Source organism: Macaca fascicularis, chromosome 1 (assembly GCF_037993035.2).
Source record: "Macaca fascicularis isolate 582-1 chromosome 1, T2T-MFA8v1.1".
Lineage (NCBI taxonomy): Eukaryota > Metazoa > Chordata > Mammalia > Primates > Cercopithecidae > Macaca > Macaca fascicularis.
This window is the reverse complement of record NC_088375.1, coordinates 100,774,907-100,786,514: the sequence shown is the minus strand read 5'-3', so window position 1 is coordinate 100,786,514 and position 11,608 is coordinate 100,774,907. Positions and strand designations below refer to the sequence as shown.

Here is an 11,608-nt window from a genome sequence, read left to right as displayed (position 1 = left end):
TTGACTGATGGTTGCCATCCCCCTAGGTAGCTTCAGGATGGGGGCCAGTCAACAAAAAAACTAAAGCAGTATTAGAGGGTTGGAACTTTCAACCCCACCCCCAAACCTCTAGAGAAAACAGAGGGGCTGAATTTTAAATTAATCACCAATGGCCAATGGTTCAACTAATCATGCCTACATATAAAGCCTCCAAAAAGACCCAAAAAATACAAGATCCAGACAGCTTCCAAGATGTAAAACACATGAAGGTTTCTAGAGTGAGGGATCCCCAACACCTGGGCCACGAACCAGTACCAGTCCATGGCTTGTTAGGAACTGGGCCTCACAGCAGGAGGTGAGTGGCAGGTGGGCCAGCAATATCGCCTAAGCTCCACCTCCTGTCAGATCAGCAGCGGCATTAGATTCTCAGAGGAGTGCAAACCCTATTGTGAACTGCACATGCGAGGGATCTAGGTTGTGTGCCCCTTATGAGAATCTAGCTAATGCCTGATGATCTGAGGTGGAATGGCTTCATCCCGAAACCATCTCCTGACCCCTGTCTGTGGAAAACTTTGTCTTCTGAAACTGGTCCCTGGTGCCAAGAATGTTGGGGACCACTGTCCTAGATGGTGGCATGCCCAGAGAAGGAATGGAAGCTCTGCAATCTTGCCTTATACATCTTTTCATCTTTCTTTTTTTTGTTTGTTTTTTTGAGAGATGGAGTCTTCCTCTGTCTGTTGCCCAGGCTGTAGTGCAGTGGCGCAATCTTGGCTCACTGTAACCTCTGCCTCCCTGGTTCAAGCAATTCTCCTTCCTCAGCTTCCCAAGTAGCTGGGACTATAGGCATGCACCACCACACCCAGCTAATTTTTGTAATTTTTTTAGTAGAAACAGGGTTTCACTATATGTTGGCCAGGCTGGTCTCGAACTCCTGACCTCAGGTGATCCACCCGCCTTGGCCTCCCAAAGTGTTGGGATTACAAGCGTGAGCCACTGGCTCCAGCCATGTTTTCATCTATATTCATTGTAATATCCTTTAAATAAACTGAAATATGTGTTTCCCCAAGTTTTGTGAGCCACCCTAACAAATTAATCAAACCCAAGGAGGGGGCTGTAGACACCCTGACTTATAGCACAGGCAAAATAACCCAGGAATTGCAATTGACATCAGAAGCTGGGGAGACAGTCTTGGTGACTGATTGATCAACCTGCAGGATCTGACACTGTCTCCAGGTAGACAGTGTCAGAATTAAAGGAAATTAGAGGATATCCAGCTGTTATCCACTGCAGAACTGCTTGCTTGTTGAGGGGAGGGAAGTCCACACGTGATTACAGAAGACTTCTGTGTCGCTCGTTGTGGTGTGAGAACAGAGGATGAACAGTGCTTTTCCACTCAATGATTAACTGATAAATGGCTCTTTCCATTTGTAGTTTATGAGTCTAAGAGTTTATGAGTCTAAGAACTATCTCAGGCTTAAAAACTGGACAAGAAATTGGGACTTTTCTTTGAAGTTTCTGATTTCAGCCTTCTGTTCAACCATTCTTGATCTCCCTTATACATAAGAAGGCAATACTCTTCTTGGTTGCCCATCTATCCTGCTCCTAGGACCACCCACATTCCGTTAGCCATCTCCACTTTGACCTTGCTACCCTTAGGGAAATTTACTCACCTTGCTTCTGAGAGTTAAGTGTTGCCATCTGGCCTCTGCTATGTCAGGATCCTATCATTCCCCCACTACTACTAAGAAACCAATTTCTTTTACATCTTCTATCAGCTTCAATCTACAGAGACAGCCACTTCTAAATTTCTCAAAGATGTTGGTAACCCTTCATCAGTGCCTTTCCTATTGTCTTTATTAAAAAATAATTCCCAGGTCTTTCCGGGGTATGTAGTCAGCTCGTGGGTTTACCAGTGTTATGTAACATTCATTCTTGCATATCCACTTCCTCTAAGTCTTTTGGTCCTTTTTTGTATGGTCTGCCATATCCACTTTATTCAATATGGGCCAATGTTTTCTCCTAGCTCCCCAAAGCCATCTTAACATCATATCATAACTGCCTCATGGGGCTTTGACAAGACCTTCCAGAGTCACAGAAAATGTCCCAATTATCACAAAGTCTGTATCAATTCAATTCTTAATTCATGAAGCCACCCATACAATCATAAATTTGTTATCTAACACATTTAATTTTGGAACAAAGGAGCAACTCCTTTAAAGTTTGGGAGTCGCATAAATATTTCATATACAGCTTAAACCTATGCTTTGTAATGATTATTTTTGAGCAGCAGAAAAGGAAGGCTAGGGAAATGCTAGAGATGTCCTTACTAGTGACACATTCTTGCTGAATAACAAGTTCTCTGGAAGTGAAACTCAAATAGGAGAGAACAAGAGGTACAGATAGGTATCAGCTCTGCTAGGATCTTCAGAGAGACGGAAGGCCCCAGAACAGTGCCACTCAAAGGTGATTCGCAGACTTGTGCTGGTCTGTGTACGTGTGTGTGTGTGTGTGTGTGTGTATTTTTTTACCAGTCTGTGACATGGTGAATTAGAAATTGAAAGTGTTTAAAAACTTTTTAGCGTTTTAATGTTGCTGTGATATCCAAGTACATGATCAATGGACTTAACCTACAGAACAGTCTGGCCAGTTTGGGTGCTGTCAAACTTGCCTGGTGGGCAGCACACAGTGTGAACTCCATACTTGTCATAGGCAATAGGAATGCATATTGATAAATGAAGGACTGGAAAACAAAAAACCTGGTCCTTTACCATATATAGTTTGAGAAAGACTGCCCTAGAGTACCATACTTCCACCACAAGTCCTGGAATAATTCCAAAAGTTTTTGGAACAAAGTGTGACCTGAGGTCAACTTGCTCACATTCTATCAAATCAAAATAAAAATGAGTACCTTGGGAATAAAGCTAAAGTGGACTAGGGCATCTATTTAGATTCCTGGAGTAATCCCTGGCTAGGCTAGCAGAAGTGAGAATCTGTAAAAGAAAACTGGTAGGACAGGAGGCACAAGGTTCATAGAGAAGGGCTCTTTTGTTCTTCCCTCCTCCTCTCTATCCTTGTCCAGTTTTTGGCTGGAGCTTTAAGGAGAAAATAGTGACACTAAGGCCACATGACTATATCACAAGTCTACCTGTACTTTCTCCATCTCTTGCAGAACAGAGAAGTTTCACATTCAGATCCTGGCTCTTCCATGCTCTGGTAAGGTATAAGAGTTGGAATTTCCCAAATAGCCTGAGGCCTTAAGAACATTTCCTTCCTAGTTAATACCATAAAACATGTATGGTCTTCAAGGGGTGAAAAGTTTTAACCTAGGGGTAAGTGACATGTCAGAAGCTCAAAGTGACAATAATGAACGCGAATTTGCTCTGGAGAGACTTATCTTCTGAGTGAACCAGGACAGCCAGCTGGGCTGACCAGAGTATCTACCAACATATGTCAGCCAAGGTCCATAGACCCACTGGGAGCCACAGAAAAAAAAGCCAGGTCAGCTCAAAGAAAAATAATTTAGAAAACATAACAATATATTACTAACATTAATAACAATAATGTAAAATGTTAAATTATAGTACCACTTGAAGGGCTTTCTACATTGAAATACTCAAGGGAACATGAGGAAAGATGGCCACCCAGTCTCCTTTGCCAACTGAGGTGCAGACTAAGTTGTAGAAGGTGGGTGGCGATGGAAGCCAGCATTACAATATTGTGTAGAACTAGTCTCCTAATATACCTCACTCTGCAACTTACAGAAGCTGAGGAAGATCAGAAAAAGACCTGAATGAAAAATAGGCCACACTCCTCACTCAGAATATTTATTATATTCTGCCCCATGGGGCCTTGCAGGAAAAGGGACCCAAGCTATACCCCTACTCCTTTCCCAAGCTACTTTCCTGAACCAAGGGACAGGATTCTAAGAGAATCATGTATCTCAATAAGCCAGAATGTATCCGGGAAAGAATAGCCATTAATTTCCCAGACCTGACACTGGGTTTATTTGTGTCTGCCAGGAAGAGGGGGAGTCAGTGAGAATGGTAGATGGACTAGATGAGGGGAAATAGGATGGGCCCTTCTTTATCACAGCTTGAGCTCAAAAAGGTTGGGATAAACAGGTGTTTAAAAGAGAGGAGGTAAGAGGCAGGACGGGCAGGGGATAGAGGAAGGTCAGGGGCTGGGTCCACCCATATCACACAGCATTGTAGGAAGAAGCAGGGTAACAATTTGAGTTCTCAGGCTGCAACAGGGAGGTGAGGGCTCAGCACCTAGAGAGAGGAGAATCCTAAGGCCTCTCTTTCAACTCTATTGTGATTAGATGCAAAAGCCCTTTCCCTTTAGAGAATTCAGAATGGTCTGTCTGAAGGCAAGAGAGCATAGTGACAGACCTGTTGCCCCAGCCCAGGCTGTTTCTCCCCATTCCCAAAGGCTCTGCCAGAAGAACTATAGAAATACAGAGTCCCAGGAGTCTGTCCCTCCTCCCCAGATCCAAGAGAGGGAGTAGAGACAAGGCACAAAGACCCTGGGCACAAAGATGAACACCAGTGTGGCCACATATAAAATTATTTTGAGAAAGGAAAGAAAGTGCATGCCCCAGAAAGGATGCCTTCCTTCACCTGGCAGGTAGCTGGAACTTTGATAGTGGCAGAAACCACAACGGAGTAGGGGTCACAGAAATGGTCTCTGAAACAGACCCTATTCCTAGACAGAGGAAAAGCCTCAGCTGGTATGGCACAATCTTGAATGGGATGACAGAGGGCAGCGGGTAGACTTCTCCCGCAGATGACACTCCTGCCTCAGGTCCCAATGGTTCTGCTGACTCCAGATGTTCCCCATGGCTGGGACTGAGAGAGGAAAACGTGTTGTGTTTCACATGATCAGACACTGTTCGCCACTGGCACCTGGTGGGCCCGAAAGATTGAGGGCATCCAGGTCAAAGTTGAGGCCAGGAGGCTGGGGAAGAGATGAAGGGACTCAGATAATTGCTCATTTTTTAGGACAGACCTTCTGAAGATCCATCCCCAGTAGCCACAGTTATCACCTTAGGTGGAATCATGAGAGGTTAAAGAATTCTGGAAATTGGGGGCTCAGATTAAAATCTGGAAAAAGAAGACATACTCACCATCTCTCCAGCCAGTTCTTTTGGAGGATGGCCCAAATCCTGTAGCTAGAAAATAAGGAAAATGGAACAAGAAATAGAGAAAAACCCAGAAAACAACAGAGGATCCAGAAAAGGAATCTAACAAATCATCTCTCCATTTCTTCTGAGAGACAGCACAAGAGAGGATCCCTCCTTCACCTAGGTCTAGCAGTACTGCATCCTTCCCAGATACCTCCTCCACTGAACACCTAAGTGGACAGCACCAGTGGGCAGAGGGCAAGAGGCCTTACCTGCTGCATAAGATCTAGCACCGTCTCAAAACGAGCCTTTTGAGTGGTCTCACTGTCTGTGGGGGTCTCTGCCTCGAACTGCTCACATATTTTGCACATGACGCTGTGCTGCTCCTGATATTTTTCAAACTGCTCTGGAGGTAGAGATTCCCGATGACTCTGCAACCATTCTGGATACTAGGAAAAGAGAGAATGGGTGGAAAAAAATTAAGTGAACAATGGATATGGATGGGTAATCAGAATGTGATTAAAATGTAAAAGGGAAGGGGACGTAGAAAAACGAAAAGCTAAATAAGTAAGTTCATCATGAAAAGTGGCACTGACTCCAATCAGATCACCTGGCCATGTTAGCATTTATGGTCACTAGAAATTGGTAAGCTTCTGTAAAGAGCCAGTGAATATTTTAGGCTTCGAGGGCCACATATGGTCTCTGTTGTGTTTTTTTTTTTTTTCTTTTTTCTTTTGAGACAGAGTCTCGCTCAGTCGCCCAGGCTGGAGTGTCATGGCTCGATCTCTGCTCACTGCAAGCTCTGCCTCCTGGGTTCACGCCATTCTCCTGCCTCAGCCTCCCTAGTAGCTGGGACTACAGGCACCCACCACCACGCCCGGCTACTGTTTTTGCATTTTTTTAGTAGAGATGGGGTTTCACCGTGTTAGTCAGGATGGTTGCGATCTCCTGACCTCGTGATCCGCCCGCCTTGGCCCCCCAAAGTGCTGGGATTACAGGCGTGAGCCACCGCACCCCTTTTTTCTTTTTTTTTTTTTTGAGACAGAGTTTTACTCTGTCACCCAGGCTGGAGTATGATGGTGTGATCACCACCCACTGCAGCCCCGATCTCCCCAGGCTCAAGCAATCCTCCCACCTCAGCCTCCCCAGGTAGCTACAAGTGTGCACCACTGTGACTGGTTAATTTTTTTGTATTTTGTAGACACAGGGTTTCATCATGTTGCTTAAGCTGGTCTTAAACTCTTGGGCTCAAACAATCTGTCCACCTTGGCCTCCCAAAGTGCTGGGACTATAGGAGTGAGCCACTATCCTCGACCGTTGCCTATTTTTTTTGTAGTTTTTTTCAAATGACCTTAAAAATGTAAAAACCATTATTTGCTTGAGACTTGGATTTGGCCCACTCAGGTCTTGGCCTGCTGACTTGTGGTCTGTATTATTCATTACACACTTACCCACGTTTCCCTGTATCACTGAAAAGCTTCTATTCCCATATTTTATCTCTCCAGAAAAACTACTATACACTCTTTAGCCAGGTATGGTGGCTCACACTTGTAATCCCAGCACTGTGGGAGGCTGAGGTGGGAAGATCACTTGAGCTCAGGAGTTTGAGACCAGCCTGAGCAATATAGTGAGAGCTCATTTCTACAAAAAATACTTAAAACATTGGCCAAGCATGGTGGCGCACACCTGTAGTCCCAGCCACTCAGGAGGCTGAGGTGGGAGAATCACTTGAGCCTAGGATGGGGAGGCTGTGGTGAGCCAAGATCGTGCCACTGTGCTCCAGCTGGAGTGAGACCCTGTCTCAAAACAAAACGATACAACCACACATATAAGCTCTTTTATGGCAGGGACCATCATTTAAACTACTCTTACACTGTTCACATCACAAAGCCAGTAAGTAAATCCTCAGTTAATTCTTTTTCTTTTTGAGATGGAGTCTTGCTCTATAGTCCAGGCCGGAGTACAGTGGTGCAACCTCAGCTCACTGCAACCTCTGCCTCCCAGGTTCAAGTGATTCTCCTGCCGCCTCCTGAGTAGTTGCAATTACAGGTGTGAGCCACTACGCCCGGCTAATTTTTGTATTTTTACTAGCGACGGGGTTTCACCATGTTGACCAGGCTTGTGTCGAACTCCTGACCTCAGGTGATCCACCCGCCTCGGCCTCCCAACGTGCTGGGATTACAGGCATCAGCCACCACGCCCAGCCAAATTCTTGCTGGAGAAATGAAGTCAGAAATGCAAGACTGATTAGACAACAACCCCAGAGTCTTGAACCAGTTTATAGAAAACTAGAACTGCAGGATTTCCTCTTATACCCCAAAAGTTATACCCCTTATACCCCAACATACAGTGTGACAGCTTTATTCTCTCAGAGACACAACTCTCCCCACCCCCCAACTCTCCCCGCCTCAAATAAATAAAGGAAAAAAGCAGACTCAAGTTACTCTTTCTGCAGGCTCTGAGTAGACAAAATAGCCCACATGAGTGGATGTGATGGAAAATGAAGAGAAAAAGCAGAAATGGAAGTTCACAAACCTTTTCTGTGATCTCCTTCAGTGATGGGTACAGCACATCCTTGGAGAGTAGGTTCTGCATAATACTCTGCATGATGGGGAGGATGTTCCCTTCCCCATCCCCTTCGTCCATGCCTAGCCCCTCCATGGCCTTGGTCAGCTCTTCATCCGACATGCCAGAGTTCTAGATAGGACAAGTAAGAGGTGAGCAGGTATACCACCTTCTTGGGATGCTCACACTCTGTCAGGTGGGAAAGATAAACTACCTAAACTTGCCTGTAACAAAACAAGACAGGAACAGACTTGGGATGATACTCAAAGCATCTGTCTTTTGAGACTCTGCTGCAGAAGTGTCTGAGAGTGGACCCCTTGTGGGACCCTACTACTTTCTCCTCACCTGAAGGTCAGTGGCATTTTTGGCTAATCCACTTAGTGTCTCCTTTAGGCAAGAAGTGAATTCTTGTTGGGAGGTCATATCACTGCCTAGGAGAGATTTAAAAAGCCAGCGTCATTTAGGAATTTGTTTCCTTGCCTAGACTGAACTGGTTACCAGCTTGGATATGAAGCATTTACTAGTGAATCATTATCACTCCCCATCTGGGAAAACTGCGGTTATCCTGATAGTCTTTTCATACATCTATTTAATACACGGACTCTATGTCAGTTTATTCTCCATGATGATACCCACAATAACACTGTGACCTTTCAAATGGTCAGTTTTGAATAATCTTTTCTATTACTTTCTAACCTATCTCGCCCCTTTTCATTAAGAGGGATTTTCGGCCGGGCGCGGTGGCTCAAGCCTGTAATCCCAGCACTTTGGGAGGCCGAGGCGGGTGGATCACGAGGTCAAGAGATCGAGACCATCCTGGCTAACATGGTGAAACCCCGTCTCTACTAAAAATACAAAAAACTAGCCGGGCGTGGTGGCGGGCGCCTGTAGTCTCAGCTACTTGGGAGGCTGAGGCGGGAGAATGGCGTGAACCCGGGAGGCGGAGCTTGCAGTGAGCCGAGATCACGCCACTGCACTCCAGCCTGGGAGACACAGCGAGACTCCGTCTCAAAAAAAAAAAAAAAAAAAAAAAAAAAGAGGGATTTCCACCCCTTCTCTCATTGCCTTTACCCATTCCATGGCTGTGACATCATGATTACTATCAACTTCACTAAGAATTCTGGTGTTTTCAGGCAACAAAGACTTAAGAATCTGTTCAGATATTTCCATGTATCTAAGGTCTCCTCACCCACTCTCCCCGCAGCCTCCGAGAGCTTTTGGAACTGCTCCACCAGGTGGGGCTCTTCCTCAGCCAACTCCTTCATTGCCTTCTCGAACTCTGCAGTGGCTTGAGAAGCCAGTTCACTGTCGAATAGTTCCTGGAAAAACTTCTCTTGGGAAGCGAAGAGGGCATCCTGCGGGGGAAGGGTGGCTGAAATGCATCTCTTACTTAGAACTACACTGCACCTGGCCTCTGATAGAAGCCACAGGCAGTAGCTATGGGAAATGCACTTCCCTCCTACCCACTTCCACTGGACACTCTAACTACTGCTCCTAATGAGAATAGCAAAAAAGGTATCTAGTCTTTGAAAGAGGGTATGGGATGGCATACCAATCCAACCATTTAAACCTACTATTTTTTCAAGGAACTCTGAGATTCCTCCACTCAACCTCAAGTCCTTATTTCACAAGGACTGAGGCTGGCAAGAGCACTCACCAATGTGAGGCCAAGGTACCCTCCCCCATTCCCCTCTGGCCCATAGGGGCCTGCCCAACCTCTGCTCAGAGCTGCATGCCCATCCCCTCCCCATCCCTTCAGGGGGTGGAATTTATACTTTGGCAGTGTCTCCTGGCGATCTCTTCTGGGGCCCCGAAGCATCAGGGGCCGTGGTGGTAGAAGGGGGTGCTGGGGAGGGTTTGGCTTTATCGAAATCATCAAGAGCACCTTCAGAGACAAGAGACATGGTGTGTGTGTTGGCGACAGATGAGGATGCAAGCAAGGCTGGGTGGTTTCTGGGCAAAGCATTACGAATATGATTTTTCAAATTGCCAACTTTCCTCAATTTTCCGCCTTGAGGCCCCCACCTCCCCAGACCACCCTCAATGAGCCTCCTACTTCCTTCCAGATTACCTAATTTATTGTGAGCAAAGGCAAGAAATCCCTTACGGTGGAACAAGTATCCATCTCAGAGCTGGGAGGAGAGGATTAAAAATTTCTGCAGAGACATCTCCATCTATAGTGTCTCCCTTGCCACAACCTAATGATTCCCTAGAAATCCCATACAAATAAATACCCAACAGGAGTAGAGAACACAGATGTCCTCATCCCTCTGAACTCACTCTGGAGCTCTAAAAGGAATAACTTGGTGAGAAGGCACATGACATCCCACCCAGCTTCTTGTTGGTACTGGTACCAGCACAGACTGAGGGACCACATACTACATTCCATGGTAAGGCATTAAACTATCTTCTCTTATTCTCCAGTTTAGTGCTCTCCCACAACCTCCTAGAGCTCCTTTTGGTCTGATCTTTGCAGATAACCGTAGGCTAATTTACAGTCACTTGGCACTCCTCAGCGTTTCTGTTCATTCTTCTGCCTGCCCACATCTCTGTGATCGAGCAAGAGATTACAAATTCACCTCTGCCCTGAAAAGCCTGTGTCCTCACCACCATTCTGCTTGCCAGGCCCAGGGAGAGAGCACTGGCCCCACTCTGGGCAGGAAGCCAACAGGGGAGTGGACAGTAATGCTAAGAAAACATCCACCGTCTTTCAGGAGGGTGAACTGCTTTCCCCTGAAATCGCCACATCCTCAGTTTCTCAAAATAAGGGAAAGGAGTCCGCTTGAGCTACTAACAAGATGAAAGAACTGTTAAGGGGCCTAACGAGAGAAAGAGAAAAGGACTACGAGGAGAAAAGTGTCTTTCATGTCAAGGAAGGCAGGACGAGGCGCAGCAGCATGGGCCACGAGCTTGCTAGGAGTTAATGTAAGCAATCAGTGAGTGCGTGGTTCGCTACCCAACAAGAACCAAATGCTGCTGCTGCTGCTGCTGAAGTCGGACTTTAAGAACTTAGTAACCTAAAGAAAGAGGAGTTTGGAGAGGTATCATGAAACGCCGTCCTGCGGAAACATCCACAATCTGGACCACTGGGGGACCCCAGGTGAGTTCCCCAGCTCCAGTCGCGGAGGTGGGGCAGGATGACCCAGAGATTTTTTGGGGGGCTGGCGGTCAGACTCTCCGCCCCCATTTAACCTTTGGAGATCCTCTCCCGCCCTGTCCCTAATACCTCAGGTTCACTTAACGCCCGGAATGGGTCCTCACAACTGCCCTCTTCGGGCCTTTCCCACTATGGGCTCTTACTTTCCAGAAGCTCCTCCAATTCCCTGTCTGCTTCTGCCCCGACACCACAGTCTTCCTCAGCGGCCGCCATCTTGCTACCTCCGACTTGCCGTAGGAGGCGGGACCCCTCGGCGCCGCCACGCCCTCCACCCCTTCGTTCCTGCCCTCTTCTGCCTCGGGCAACCAATGGTATTGTTGGCCAGTGCGGAACCGCCATTTTTAAAGGGCCAGGAAGCTTTGAGTTTCTGTTTTGGGTATTTTTCCCCTTTCGCCTGTGAAACACAGAATTAAGGATAAGATAGTGTTATTTTCTGCCTGGTTTTAGAGGCCCGGACTCCTTTCAACTTCCCAAATTACCTGGCGAAGCTCTTTCATTATTTCTTCCTGAGCTATGAGTAGGCTAGATTGAGACAAACTGCCTACAAATAACCAGAATCTATACATATATGATTGATATGACAATTATGGTACATAACATACTACTTTCTCTCACTTCTTTTGTTGAGACGGAGTCTCGCTCTGTCGCCTAGGCTGGAATGCAGTGGCGCTATCTTGGCTCACTGCAGCCTTGGCCTCCTGGGTTCAAGCGATTCTCCTGCCTCAGCCTCCCGTGTAGCTGGGATTACAGGCATGCACCACCACATCAGGCTAATTTTTGTATTT

At 46.4% G+C, this 11,608-nt stretch overlaps 1 protein-coding gene across 3 annotated transcripts; it reads right to left on the bottom strand.

Moving 5' to 3' along the window:
* Positions 1-2,147: 2,147 nt before the first annotated feature.
* Positions 2,148-11,048, bottom strand: PEX19 (peroxisomal biogenesis factor 19). 3 transcript variants are annotated; one of them, XM_065543701.1, is made up of 9 exons: positions 10,967-11,048; positions 9,442-9,551; positions 8,856-9,021; positions 8,012-8,097; positions 7,637-7,798; positions 7,239-7,316; positions 5,374-5,550; positions 5,105-5,149; positions 2,148-4,935 (listed from the first exon to the last, which is right to left on the bottom strand). In XM_065543701.1, the coding sequence occupies exons 1-9, from the start codon at positions 11,034-11,036 to the stop codon at positions 4,852-4,854; spliced, it is 978 nt and encodes a 325-aa protein (XP_065399773.1). In that variant the 5' UTR covers positions 11,037-11,048; the 3' UTR covers positions 2,148-4,851. The 3 variants fall into 3 exon arrangements, with proteins under 3 accessions (XP_065399773.1, XP_045226323.2, XP_005541317.2); XM_045370388.2 differs by lacking the exon at positions 7,239-7,316; XM_005541260.4 differs by lacking the exons at positions 7,239-7,316; positions 9,442-9,551.
* Positions 11,049-11,608: the final 560 nt, after the last annotated feature.